This window comes from Trichoderma virens, assembly GCF_000170995.1.
Source record: "Trichoderma virens Gv29-8 chromosome Unknown TRIVIscaffold_82, whole genome shotgun sequence".
NCBI lineage: Eukaryota > Fungi > Ascomycota > Sordariomycetes > Hypocreales > Hypocreaceae > Trichoderma > Trichoderma virens.
This window is the reverse complement of record NW_014013667.1, coordinates 720,064-733,866: the sequence shown is the minus strand read 5'-3', so window position 1 is coordinate 733,866 and position 13,803 is coordinate 720,064. Positions and strand designations below refer to the sequence as shown.

At 50.9% G+C, this 13,803-nt stretch overlaps 3 protein-coding genes across 3 annotated transcripts; 2 read left to right on the top strand and 1 right to left on the bottom strand.

The window, feature by feature from the left end:
• Positions 1-28: 28 nt before the first annotated feature.
• TRIVIDRAFT_224569 (uncharacterized protein) lies at positions 29-2,024 on the bottom strand (the record flags this gene model as incomplete). Its single annotated transcript, XM_014098633.1, has 2 exons — positions 29-1,050; positions 1,118-2,024. 2 exons carry the CDS (start codon positions 2,022-2,024, stop codon positions 29-31), a joined length of 1,929 nt encoding a protein of 642 aa, XP_013954108.1.
• A 2,976-nt stretch (positions 2,025-5,000) lies between these two features.
• On the top strand, positions 5,001-7,129 carry TRIVIDRAFT_77030 (uncharacterized protein; the record flags this gene model as incomplete). The annotated part of the gene is made up of 3 exons (XM_014098632.1): positions 5,001-5,226; positions 5,301-6,605; positions 6,665-7,129. 3 exons carry the CDS (start codon positions 5,001-5,003, stop codon positions 6,736-6,738), a joined length of 1,605 nt encoding a protein of 534 aa, XP_013954107.1.
• A 522-nt stretch (positions 7,130-7,651) lies between these two features.
• Positions 7,652-10,886, top strand: TRIVIDRAFT_83250 (uncharacterized protein; the record flags this gene model as incomplete). The annotated part of the gene is made up of 7 exons (XM_014098631.1): positions 7,652-8,001; positions 8,174-8,301; positions 8,392-9,360; positions 9,422-9,529; positions 10,032-10,160; positions 10,228-10,371; positions 10,433-10,886. 7 exons carry the CDS (start codon positions 7,871-7,873, stop codon positions 10,471-10,473), a joined length of 1,650 nt encoding a protein of 549 aa, XP_013954106.1.
• Between the last annotated feature and the right edge of the window lie 2,917 nt (positions 10,887-13,803).

The window sequence follows — 13,803 nt, the reverse complement described above, 5'->3', positions numbered from 1 at the left end:
TCTCCCACCTCCTTTCCCCAATCACGCCCTACTTCTTCCACATCGCAGACTCAACTCTCCTCGGCTCCTGCCCATCAGGCATCATCATATCAAATCCTTGCTCCGGCAGAATATCCGGCACATCAGGAACCCCATCCTCATTCCTGCTTGCTGCAGCTCGCTTCGCTCGGCGCGACTGCTGGCCGACCCACGAGGAAATGGATCGGAAGCGAGGGCGCATGTCTTCAGACGCGTTGGTGAGGACGGTGTCTCTGCTGCGGGAGAAGCGGCTGCCGAAGCTCTTCCTCTCAGGGCTACTTCTGACGGCAACGAGGTTAACATGTGAGTCACTGACGCTTGGATTGGCTGTCTTGACAGCAATGGCAGCGGTAGGGGGCTGAATAATTACAATGTCCCCGTCGCCAAACCCTGACGATAAGGAGGATACATCGCTTATGCGAGTATTCTGGCGCAAAGGCGTCCTTGGTGTCCGCGGTGCGTTGTATACACCTGCATTCACACTCTTCCTCGCATTCTCCAAGTGCGCCGCCGCCGCCATCTGCGTACTTGGTCGCACGATTGGTATCCTGATGCCCTCTGGGGAAGGAGGCGGCGATCCCCTTTCCATGGTCCTCACTGGGGTAGAAGGCGGCGTCATTCTCTGCTGGCCTCTCGGCAGAAAGATGTCCGACAAGGATGAGTCGCGCTTCGGTTTGCGGAATATCATCCCATATGAATTCACCGTAACGCGCTGAGGCGGCGTCGAAGTCCCCAGTCTCCTTTCCAGCAGACCACCAGCATTCGCCGCCACCGGAGCCGCAGATTTCTCATTCATAGCAGCGTCGTCATCGTCATCGTTGATACTGCACCAGCCAAGGGCGCTTGGCCGCCGGAGATGTCCCTTCATAGACGTAAACTTTTCGCCCACTTTGCTGGATACACGCCGAGGGCCATCGAAGATCTCGCGGGAGGGGAAATTGGTCGGCCAGGTGCTTTTTCGGCCAGCAGATTTACGCTTGGATGAGCGGCGCCAGAGGAACCAAGCCAAGACAAGAAGAATGATGAATCCACCTGCACCAAGAATAGTAAGTTTTATGCGTTATCCAGAATGTACCGTGGCTCAGAGGTATGTACGCACCAATGGTTGCAGACGCAATGGCGGCCTTTTCGCCACCAGGGCTTAGTTTGGAAGTGCGTGCAGCCTCTCGTCCCTGATCCATAGTCGCCGCTTCACTTGGACTTGGACTGCTCGTCGTTGTGGCCATTTCTATTCTTGTCCTCGTCTCCGCCGTTGATACTGACAAGGTTGTGGGTGTTGTGAAGGAGCTGGTTGTGTCCTGGGTGCTGCTAATGCTGGATCTTTGCCCATCTTTGTCTTTTGATCCCGTCTGATAAGGCGGCGGGATGGCGGGCGTAAGAGAGAGAATTGATCGAGTTGACTTGGAAAAAGTAGACCGAGTAGGCGATGGGGTACTATCGGTCTTCCCATCGTCATCGTCGTCACTATCATCGTCATCGTCACTGTCATCACCACTACCAGTGCTCTTGGGCAGGGCTGCACTAAGGGTGGTTCTGCGAGGGTCGGCAGCTGGCGAAGCAGATGCATAATTACCAGAGATGCCGGTTGCCGGTTGCTGTGGGGGAATAGAGGATGAGGGTGGGAGAGGAGGTTGTGGAGGGGGAGCTGCGCTTGGAGGATCTTTCTTTGGGAGTGGCAAAAGACCGGAAAGTGGGTTTGGTGGTAGCGGTAGCAGAGGAGGAGGTTGAGAAAGAGGAGGAAGAGCAATGCTGAGTGGAGGAGGAAGTCCAAGATCAGCGCGGTTGTCCACATGCTCGTCCTCGTCCTCGTCTTCGCTGTCCTCACTGTCCTCATCTTCGTCTCCATCTCGACCAAATAGTTCCGAGAGGGTCCTCCTCAATAGTGCTCCATTCAATTCGAAGTCGCTTGCTGATTCCTGGACGTTTGTTGTGTCATCGCCGAAATAGTCCTCTGTGTCGCCCTTGGGATTCCATTGTCTTCTCTCCCTCCTCGAGGTTGGCGCCATAGTTCACTATCCAAACCTATTCCACTCTCCCTTTTTTTTCTGAGTAACGTTGTGATAGACCGGCTTCAACCAACGTGCTCAAGTTCATGATAGTGTGCAAATATTCGTTTCTGGATAAAAGGAAAAGAGAGAGAGACGCGAAGCCACCGAAACCATTCACCAACCCGTGCAAGAATCCAGCTCTGCACTTTTTTAAACAAAAACTCAAGAAAATGAAACCATCCCCATAACAAAAATGAAAGAAAGACAAGGATGTACCGAAAGAAGGAAAAAATCCTCTCTCAAAGAGGAAGCATGAAAGAGGAAGAAAAAAAAACGTGGGGATGAGCTAATAAGATATCCATCGCTTGGCTTCCCGGATCTTCAAGTGATAAAATGGGGAAAAGCTCGGGACGGAGTAACCGTAGGTAGGAAACACCGCATAGAGAAGAAATCTGAAGCCAATGAGCTTTCACCTCGAATCCGTTACAGGCTGTCGATCCATCTTGCGCCTCCCCCTCGGCACGTTCTGGGGAAAGAGTGCAATTACTAGCCTCACCAAAGAAGCATAAACTGCCGTGTCGAACCACGAAATTGCGGGAACCGTTAGTATCAGGAAAGAGCTGGATGTGTTAGTGGGATATCCACCCAATCTGAATCTCAATTGGAGACAAGGGGCAAGGACACGGACGGTCAAGATGGCCGAGTCCGTGGCACTAAGTACGCGTACAGGGGAGAGGAGGGCTTGACACCGTCCCTCACAAACTTCCTCATGCTTCCTCATACAATGTTGCCTTGAAATTTTGGTTATAACTGCCTCAGACAAGAGTCCGAGCGCTGTGCTTCATTCATGTACCTTAACACAGCTGTGCGATTTCCTTTCTGTATCAAGAACATCAAGACCGGGGCACGGCGCCACAGTGGCTTCGTATCGGCGTTGGGCTGTTTCCATTCTGGGCATCTTCACATCTTAACAGGCGGCATCTCCGTGCAATAGAAACACCAAGGAAATATGGAAATACAGGGCGTTAAACCTCAACAAGGGAATGCTTGCGACAAGGAGGCCTCGAATGCAACGCGCGCACAGTCAATTGCTGCTACAGCGGAAGCACCATATGTGTCGTCGAGTGTTTCAGGTCATGTAGTAGCGCTAGGACGTGAAACGGAGCAAGTCTTGACTCGTTGAGCTGCCATAGAGAGAGCAGGAGAATCATCGGGTGAGCCCCTTCATCTGGCAAGGTCGGCTGCCGTAAAACAAGTGCGTAGATGCGCATCGGCTGCGTTGATCGTGTCACAAGCTTCCGTCTTGATGGCCGATGTCGAGTTGAGATGACATGATCTACGGAGTGCGTAGATGCGAGTTCCGGTGGCTTGTGGCTAGTGAGAGGACGAAATGAGGCGGGGCATTGGTGGCGCAACCAGTGATGAACAGGGGGAGCAAGATCAGACAGAGAGTGGTCGTTTGAAACAACAGGATATTATTAGATACCTGGGTAATCTACTGTACTGTACTCGATCAATTCAGCAGCAGCTTGAGATGCTGAACATGATTTGCATTTCTGGATGACCTCGGCTGCCGAGGGTCTCACACACTCAATATCTATCAATGCCTTTTAAAGGCTCACACTTATATGCAGTCGAATCTGCTGCGTCAAGTGCATGTGATTGGAGCGCCTCAACACACATGTGAATACACTTGTGAACAGACAATGGAGGGGGAGGGGAGGTCCGCCGACTATGACTCTAGTTTGCAGTGCATATCCGCTGGCCCTGCTCCTAGTTGGCGGTACACGATATTACAGTATGATGCATCCGGATCTGCTTCTGATAATAGAACAACCGCATCTCCATCTGTTGCTCCCAATACGGTCCAGCGATACCGGCCGAATGGCGTGCTGAGGTCGCGTACATCAATTACTCATCGCTGCAAGACGCCCTTGACGCCCGCGTACATAATAGCGTGCGGTTAGCTCTCCGAGGCTGCTCTGCTCTCCTCCTTTTCCAGTCATGGACCCTCCGAAAGATCCCGAGATACGCCTCGAACTCTCCGTCCGTCAGCGCCGCTGGCCGGAGCAGCTTCGGGATCCGGTGGCTTCGATGGGGCTGTCCGTCATCGCGAAAACGCACGGATCAAACCGGCGAGGCCAAGGAGGAGAGAAGTCTAGATGCTGAATTCGAGGCGATGGAAGAGGTTAAGGGGAGGAGATGGGAGAGGAGACGGGAGAGAAGACGAGAGGCACGAGAGGCACGAGATTCTGCTGGTGTCACCGCTAGAGGAAGCCGTCTGCCCTAGCCATGCTTCCAGTATACCGGACCCAAATCAGTCCGCACGTCCTTCGCAGGGCTCGGCTTTCCGGAAAGAGATTGCATGTGTATTCGTACTAAGGCCCCGGCAGTGGACGGAGGCTTACGCTGGCACATGTCTGCAGCAAATCCGGGTGCGTGGCCGGCGGTAGCAGTCGTGATCAATTGGTCGATTCAATCTCTCAATCACTCTGGAAAGCCTTATCGCCTTTTCTCCGTGCTAGGGGCAACGCTTTTGAGTGGGTGCCAGACCCAATCATTTCTGCGTTATTAATTCTACAGCGGGAAGGCGGATGGATTAGAGAAAAAAAAAATAGAGAAAAAAAATTCGGTCCGCTAAAGCTCTCCTTGGGCGTCATCAACTTTTTTTTAGGCCTTCTGCCCTGGTCGAGTCACTGGACAGCTCGAGCTCCATTCCTCTAGCGCACCCTTTAACTGATTTCCTACAATCGTCTTGAAATATTGTCTTGACAATATTGTTTGCCTCGTTCCCTCTCTGATATTGCTATTGTTCCTATTCCCCTGTGGTGGTGTTGATCCCGGTTCCGGAGCCCGAAGCAGATGGCTTCAACTCAGTCAATGAGAGCCCTCGCCAGGGCTGGCCCAATGGGCCCCAATGGCGTCGCATCACGAGCCTTTTCCACCGCGACGAGGGCCATGATGATGCGATCGGCTGCCCGGCCGTCTGTCGCCATGAAGCTGGCTAACTCTGGTCGCATCGCCTTCCGGAGAGCCTACGCCGACGAAGCCCCCAAGCCCAAGCCCGGCAAGCTGCGCAGGACCTTCAGATGGGCCTGGAGACTGACCTATCTCTCTGCCATTGGTCTCGTTGGATTCACTGCCTACAACATCTACGAGGATCGCCACCCCGACGAGCAGTACGAGCCTGATCCCAACAAGAAGACGCTGGTCATTCTGGGTGAGTCAACGCCGCCGTGATGCGCTCACGTGTGAGACAATGTCGAGCTGACCGGAGAATCCGAAACTACACAGGCACTGGCTGGGGATCTGTTGCTCTCCTCAAGAAGCTCGACACCGAAAACTACAACGTCGTCGTTGTCTCTCCCCGCAACTACTTCCTCTTCACCCCCCTGCTGCCCTCATGCACCACCGGCACCATCGAGCACCGCTCCATCATGGAGCCTGTCCGCGCCATTCTCCGTGGCAAGAAGGCCGCCGCCAAGTTCTTCGAAGCCGAGGCCACCTCCATTGACCCTGATCGCAAGGTCGTGCGCATTGCCGATAACTCTGAGATCAAGGGCGCCACCTCCGAGACGGAGATCCCCTACGACATGCTTGTCGTTGGCGTCGGCGCTGAGAATGCAACCTTTGGCATCCCCGGTGTCAGGGAGCACAGCTGCTTCCTGAAGGAGATTGGCGATGCTCAGCAGATTCGCAAGAAGATCATGGACTGCGTTGAGACTGCCGCCTTCAAGGGCCAGACGCCCGAGGAGATCGACCGCCTCATGCACATGGTCGTTGTCGGAGGTGGCCCCACTGGCGTTGAGTTCGCTGGCGAGCTCCAGGACTTTTTCGAGGAGGACATCAAGAAGCTGGTCCCTGACATCAGCCCCCGCTTCAAGGTTACTCTGATTGAGGCCCTGCCCAATGTCCTCCCCATGTTCTCCAAGACTCTCATCGACTACACCGAAAACACCCTCCGTGAGGAGAAGATTGACATCAAGACCAAGACCATGGTCAAGAGGGTCACCGAGAAGGCTGTCGAGGCTGAGGTATCCCGCCCTGATGGTTCCAAGGAGCGTGTCCAGATCCCCTACGGTCTGCTTGTCTGGGCCACCGGAAACGCCGTCCGTCCCATCATCAAGGACCTTGCTAGCAAGATCCCTGCGCAAAAGGACTCCCGCCGTGGTCTCGCCGTGAACGAGTACCTCGTCGTCCAGGGAACCCGCGACATCTGGGCCATTGGCGATTGCGCTGTTGCTGGCTACGCCCCTACCGCCCAGGTGGCCTCGCAGGAGGGCACTTTCCTCGGAAAGCTGTTCAACAACATGGCCAAGACGGAGAACCACGAGGGCCGTATCCAGGAGCTGAGCAGCAAGCTGAACATTGAGAGCGGCAACTCTGCCGAGGCTGCTCAGGAGATTGAGCTTCTGGAGCGACAGCTCAAGAAGATCCGTGACGTCAAGCCCTTCAAGTACAGCCACCAGGGAAGCTTGGCTTACATTGGCAGCGAGAAGGCTGTTGCCGACGTCAGCTGGTGGAACGGCAACCTGGCCACCGGTGGTAGCCTGACCTATCTCTTCTGGAGAAGTGCCTATCTCTCCATGTGCTTCAGCAGTAAGTCCCCTTTTACACAAGGTTCTCATTTGCCATCTTATAACTAACGACATTTACAGCACGAAACCGTGTTTTGGTCCTCGTGGACTGGCTCAAGTCCAAGGCTTTCGGCCGTGACGTCTCCCGAGAGTAAATACTAGACGAAGAGAAGAAAACATGATGAGAGCATAGAGAGAAGCAAGAATCAAAATTTGGCGCAGGCAGAGCGGCTGGTTGACCGCACCATTTGAAGCAACCACTATTCTATCATGGGACACATGAATCTCGCATATGCATGATTGCTCGCGGGCGTCTGTTCTGTGTGTTGAGCGGAGACTTTTTTATCGTTTCTTTTTTATGACATAGAGAAGGCGTCTTTAACCGCCTGGGCTGGAGACTAATAAAAAGCCGGATTGGGTTCGAGGTTAGGATACCTCACTTGTTTTGTAACTACTAGTATTCTTGTTTCATACATATCACGGGGCTGGGGGAGGAGGCTACCTAGTCGTTGCAGGAATTGTAAAGGTGATTACATGAAGATGATGTGTTTTGATCTAATTATTGTGTTTATTTGCCAAGTAGTGTCTGTGTCAATATGCTTTTTTTCTCTTTTGAGGCCTACACAATCTCATGACAGGTTGTTTCACCCAAGTGAATTCATACACTACATTTTAGGCGAGGCGTCAGCTAGAGTTTTCTCATCACAAGTTGCCACACGCCAGCTCTCGTATCAGGACAACATCCCTCTCGCTCAATACTGCAATCCAAGCATCCCTACAGGCATACAATTCAATCTAGTCACCCTCATGTATCATACTTGGTTTGAAACACCACTTTTCAACTCAAATTGGCCAATTTCGTCGTCGCAAGAAAAAATTGATTCACTCCAGGGTAGGCTATGACGCGTGATTACATCAGCAAGTTGCCACCCGGGTACGTACCGGCAGGCGCCATCGAGATTTTCTTAGCGCCAAAAAAAAAAAAAAAAACTGCAGGCAAGGAAGAAACTTAGGCGCAGACCGAATCCCCCCTGCTTTCCGAATTCCTTCTCTTTCAACAAACAATCTCCAGACGCCAACCTCTGGCTTCTTCTCTCTCTTTCATTCAATCTCCCCTCATCGCATAGCAGAGGCAAACCATCAGAACCGCTGGTTCTTGGTCTTTCTGACGCGTTCTTTCTTTCTCCCCTTGTGCCAGAATCTACCTGCTTGACCCTCGAGTTGACCTGACAACCGCGTTTTCACCCTTGCCCAGAAACCCTTTGCGAATCAACTCAACTCAGCAGAATGTCTGGCTACGGCGGCGGTCGATCCAACGGCGGTGGTTACGGAGGCGGTGGTGGTGGTGGTTACGGTCGTGATCGTGGTGATCGCGGCGGCGACCGCAACGGTTATGGAGGCGGTGGCTACGGTGGAGGGTAAGTTGTTTCATTTCCTCTCCCTGTTTGATTTGCGCAGGCAAGAGTTGAGATTCTCATCTCTTTGCGACACCTGCGTACCCGCTGGAACATTCGTTTCACCGGCTCGATCGTTCTTTCACATTCATTTCGCATCTGCAGCGAACCTTGACTAACGAGAATTTTTGTTTAGTCGTGGCGGATTCGGCAACGGCCATGGCGGAGGCTACGGAGGCGGTGGTGGTTATGGAGGCGGTTATGGAGGCGGCGGCGCTGACCGAATGGGTCACCTCGGCGCTGGTCTGCAAAAGCAGGATTGGGGTATGTCTTCACCTGGTGTTTTCACCGTACTTTGGACTCGTTTCTTCTTTTTCTTTTTGTACACTTTTTTGCTGACTCTGGACAATGCAGATCTCTCTACCCTTCCCAAGTTCGAAAAGGACTTCTACAAGGAGTCTCCTGATGTCAGCGCCCGCTCCTCAGCCGAAGTCGACGATTTCCGTCGCAAACATCAGATGACCATCGCTGGTCGTGAGGTCCCCAAGCCCGTCGAGACTTTCGATGAGGCTGGCTTCCCTCGCTACGTCATGGACGAAGTCAAGGCCCAGGGTTTCCCTGCCCCTACCGCCATTCAGTCTCAAGGATGGCCCATGGCTCTCTCTGGACGTGACGTTGTCGGTATTGCCGAGACTGGTTCCGGAAAGACTCTTACCTACTGTCTTCCTGCTATTGTTCACATCAACGCCCAGCCCCTGCTCGCCCCTGGCGACGGCCCCATTGTCCTGATCCTTGCCCCCACCCGTGAGCTTGCTGTCCAGATCCAGCAGGAAATCTCCAAATTTGGTCGCTCATCGCGCATCCGCAACACCTGCGTCTACGGTGGTGTTCCCAAGGGCCCTCAGATCCGTGACCTCTCCCGAGGTGTCGAGGTCTGCATTGCCACCCCTGGTCGTCTCATCGACATGCTTGAGGCCGGCAAGACCAACCTGCGCCGTGTGACTTACTTGGTCCTCGACGAGGCTGATCGCATGTTGGACATGGGTTTCGAGCCCCAGATTCGCAAGATTATCGAGCAGATCCGACCTGACCGACAGACTCTCATGTGGTCTGCCACCTGGCCCAAGGAAGTCCGTGCCCTTGCTGCCGACTTTTTGCAAGACTTTATCCAGGTCAACATTGGTTCCATGGAGCTGGCTGCCAACCACAGAATCACCCAGATTGTGGAGGTTGTTACCGAAATGGAGAAGCGAGACCGCATGATTAAGCACCTCGAGAAGGTCATGGAGAACAAGGAGAACAAGATCCTCATCTTTGTTGGCACCAAGCGTATCGCGGACGAGATTACTCGATTCCTCCGCCAGGACGGATGGCCTGCTCTCTGTAAGACTACCCTCCCCGAAACCGCCCGAATGTCAATGTCAGAAACTAACACTCGTCTTAGCAATTCACGGAGACAAGCAGCAGAACGAGCGAGACTGGGTCCTCGACCAATTCAAGACCGGAAAGAGCCCTATCATGGTTGCTACCGACGTGGCGTCCCGTGGTATCGGTAAGTATCAGCCCTCTTTATCCCCAATCTCTAGCAACTTCCAGCAAAAGCACTTGCTGTATACTTTACTCTCGCGTTTAGGGGCTATCTTTATTGTGCGCATCTGCCTGACCAAACCGTGTCGGTATGGTTCTCATTATGTGGTGGAGTCTTGATCCGTTGTGTAGCGTTCCCCTCTGCTATACTCGTATTTCCATTCTTGTACCTTGCTCACTCCCGTGGTACAAAGGTGGAGGTTGGCATCTCTTGACCCCGATCAAGCTGTCTCCCCAAGGCTCCTCGTCTCCCCTGAGGACCCCCGTAATCACATAATATGTCCCCCTACAAAGAGGATGGATTGGCATTTTGAAAAAAACGCACTTGGATTGGCCCTGGTTTACCAAGGAGTGAAGTACACAGATGGACGATATAATTACGCCGTCTCTTCACGTTCCGCGCTGGAGGTTGCTATACATACCCGTATTTCGTTTGCTAACCCTTTTTTTTTCTCTGTAATCAAAAGATGTTCGCAACATCACCCATGTGTTGAACTACGACTACCCTAACAACTCGGAGGACTACATCCATCGTATTGGTCGTACCGGTCGTGCTGGCCAGCACGGAACGGCCATTACGCTCTTCACCACTGACAGTAAGTTGCCTCATTGGTTGCGTTGATGATGGAGAGACAAGAAGCTAATCATGATTGTGAACAACAGACCAGAAGCAGGCTCGTGATCTTGTCAATGTCCTCCAGGAGGCCAAGCAGCAGATCGATCCTCGCCTGGCCGAGATGGTCCGTTACGGTGGCGGCGGCGGTGGTCGCGGCTACGGTGGTTACCGTGGCCGTGGCGGCGGCAGAGGTGGGTATCGTCGATGGTAGAGCAACAAGGGCAGGGTCGGGAGCTGACCGCGGTCTATCAGCCAACTCCAACAACCTTCCACTCGGCAATCGACGATGGTAAGAAGGAAGAATTCGTCAGCGACCCGGACAGGCGCAAGTCAATGACTGTGCGTACCCGGAGGGCATGACAGACGTGAACGGCCCATTGCACTCAAACGGCGTTTGATAGAGGACAGGATTGGTTTCAACTAGACATTGACTCGCATCCCTGCGAAGTCATCGGTTATTTGGTTTTTGCTGTTGACGGATATTTTGTCGTTTTGCTTTTGCCTCTTTTTCTATTTTTCTTTTCTAATGGTTTGAACGTATATCACATAAGGACACGGGAGAAGGTGATCCATTGTTATCAGTCACTTACTTTGCTACCATTTCGATGAATTCATCGACACTGGCATAGGCTGCTCTGCCTCGAGGGTTAACATGTATGTTGATAGAGAAAAAAACGAGGTCTGGAATGACACGCATTTGGGCATGAAGCTCGTTTCGTTTCCTGATGTGACTGTTGCATGAAGAGTGAAGGAGTGCCATAAACATGTGACGCCAGAGAAGGAATGTCGATGCGAGACGTTTTATATAGCATCAGCAGGTGGTCACCGGGGAATCCTCTATTCATCCTCTTTTGTCTTGCATGAAGAAATCCTGAGAGCAATGACATGACTTGAGATTGCCATGTCTGCAACGCACGATTTGCGAGTTCAACAGAATACGCTTTCAAGGTTAGGTAGGTTGCCGAATCCATAATAACCTCTTAATCGTTGTATCAAGAATCCTACGAAAAATGTTACATCACATGCATCAACCCAAACAGCAAATCACGTCCCTCGCTCAAGACACGTCTCCTTAATCCCCGTCACAAAAAAATCCTGCCCATCCACCCTCCTTAACCTTTTTTTTTTTTTTTGTTTGTTTTAATTTGCATCCCCAACTTTAATATATGAGAGACACACACACGCCTTTGGATAAATGGCAAAACTCCTTTTTTGCCAAGGAGGCCCAAGAGGAAGGTGTATAAACACCAAAAAAAGCGCGTCCCGTGCAGAAAGACGCGCTACGCGAAAAGTGAAAAATGTTCAGCTGCGTTTCTTTTTCCTCTTAGCTTGGGGTTTCTATATTTGGAGGATGGAGGTTTTTTTCTTTTGGCTTTGATTATGGTAAGATGTCATTATTTGCTTCTTTTGCTTTGTGAAATGCAAGGGATCTACGAAATGAAGTACGTAAAGTAATACATCATCTACGACGCAGCAAGGGGGTAATTCATCATACGCCAGGATCGAGATCTGTTCTCTTTTTTTTTGCTTTTTTTTCAAGGACCAGCTTTTGGGATGCATATACTAGCATCTATTAGAGTAGTAGTTATATCCCTACATCATGCATGTGTGTCTACTATAATTACCACTTCTCCGCCTTATAATCTTCCTCTTTCTTTTTTTACTTCGCTTCGATGCACCTGAGCTCTCAGCTGAGCCTGAGCTGAACTGAAATCCAAAAAGCCCAGGATTATCCTTCCCCCCCTTACATTCTCTTTACTTTTTCCTTCTTCTTCTTCTTCTCCCCTCCGACACACATGCATATAAATAATATTACCAGGATCAGAAAAAACGCCTCGTCTCAAAGTAAAAAGAAACGGCACGCGAGATGGGTTGAATGAGAAATGATATATAATAAAAACATCATTCATGTAAGACCCCCCCTACCCCAATACAAAAATACCACATTCCCATACATTACAAGGGCAAAAAGTAAGACGTACGTGCGTTATGTATATATGTATCTTGTTAAACGCGAACCCGCGAAGCAATGCCACATAAAAAAGGGTGCCTAAAAACACACGGTAAAGGGGGATCCATTCACAAGACGAAAGGAATAGACAATCTACAAGGTCCGTACAACCAAAGGCGTAAAAAAGAAGAAGAAGAAGAAAAGAGTCACAAAGACACCCCCCCCCCCCCCCCCCTTGGCGGATTGTTGGTCAGACGGACGAACAAGCCATGCCTGAAACTTGCTTCCATGCTCAATCAATAAAAAATACCAAAAAAAAAAAAAAAAATGATATACTATATACTACTGTGTGTATCCTCACACAAAAATCATCCATGAATAGAAACACACTCACCCAAAACCGCAAAATATCCTCTTCTTCCGTCCAAGCTTCTCTCCTCCCGACCATCCGGTCCCCGTTCAGAAAAAAGAAAAAAACCTCAGACACACAAGAGGTCCATGCACACACCGCCCGGCTCTTCAGTTGCAAAAAAAAAAAAAAAGAAACACGAAACAAAAAATCCAAGACAATCGGCGAACTGATTCAGAAAAAAAAGCAAATAGGCCTGTGTCACATTAAAACCAACGACAACACTTGGTTGGTTGAAAGGAAGGGGGGGGGGAGGAGGGTAGTGAGTGCTGCACACCCCCCCTTCTCAACAGAAAAACGGCTGGGCTGACGGGCAACACCGAAAGGAACAAAAAATTTACCCAGAAAAAAAAATACATTCCAAGGAAGAAAAGGCTGAAAAAGGGCAAAAGACAAAAATCCTGCTTGGTATTCGGAAATCACGGCATGGATACATGGCGAGAAGATAATCAATAGTAAAAGCCATCTTTTTCCAAATACTCAGCTCATTGAGATGTATATCAAATCGTGTATCAAAATCGAATCGAATGACTCGCGAAAAAAAAAAAGAGTGTATTAAAAAGAGGCTGTCCGTGCAATCTCTATAGTCTAGATGGGCTCAATCGCAGCTGAAGCTAGCCCCGACATCTTTGCTTCTTTGGGCATGGCAACTCTCAATCAGAGGCGTATTGGTTCAAGCCATCTGATTCTAGTTCCCAAGCACCCGGGATCAGCGCGTCTGAACAATCGCGACTTAACTACCAAGAAAGAATTAAAAAAAAAAATTGGGCAGACAAACAGTGAAATGGGGTGTTTAGCCCACAATGCTCTACAAACAGCCGACGGCCATACCAAGTCACAGCGAAATCATCTCGTCGAGCCCTACGGGTCATCACATCACATCATAGCCGGAGACCGCCTTTGCTCAAAAACCCTTTCTGCGCACAAGGTACGGAGTTGATGACGCAGAGGTGACCTCTCGGAGAAACGGGAGGGGGGTGCAAGATACACACACATGCAGTGAAAATAGAAATCAAAAGAAAAAGGCGAAGGCACGAGAAAGTGACGAGGAGGGGCGGCAGAGGGCATCTGCTGAGATCCAACCAGAATCCATTCCTTCGGACTGGGGACCTGGTTGGAGGTCATTTTTCTTCGTTCCCGTTCCATACTGCATACTGTACGGGAATCCTGACCGATAACACCGCTTCCAAAAAAGCAGGCACAGCGGGCGTGGCTGAAGAGTCGGGGTCAACAAAAAAAAAAAGAGACACAAGAGAGGCCAGA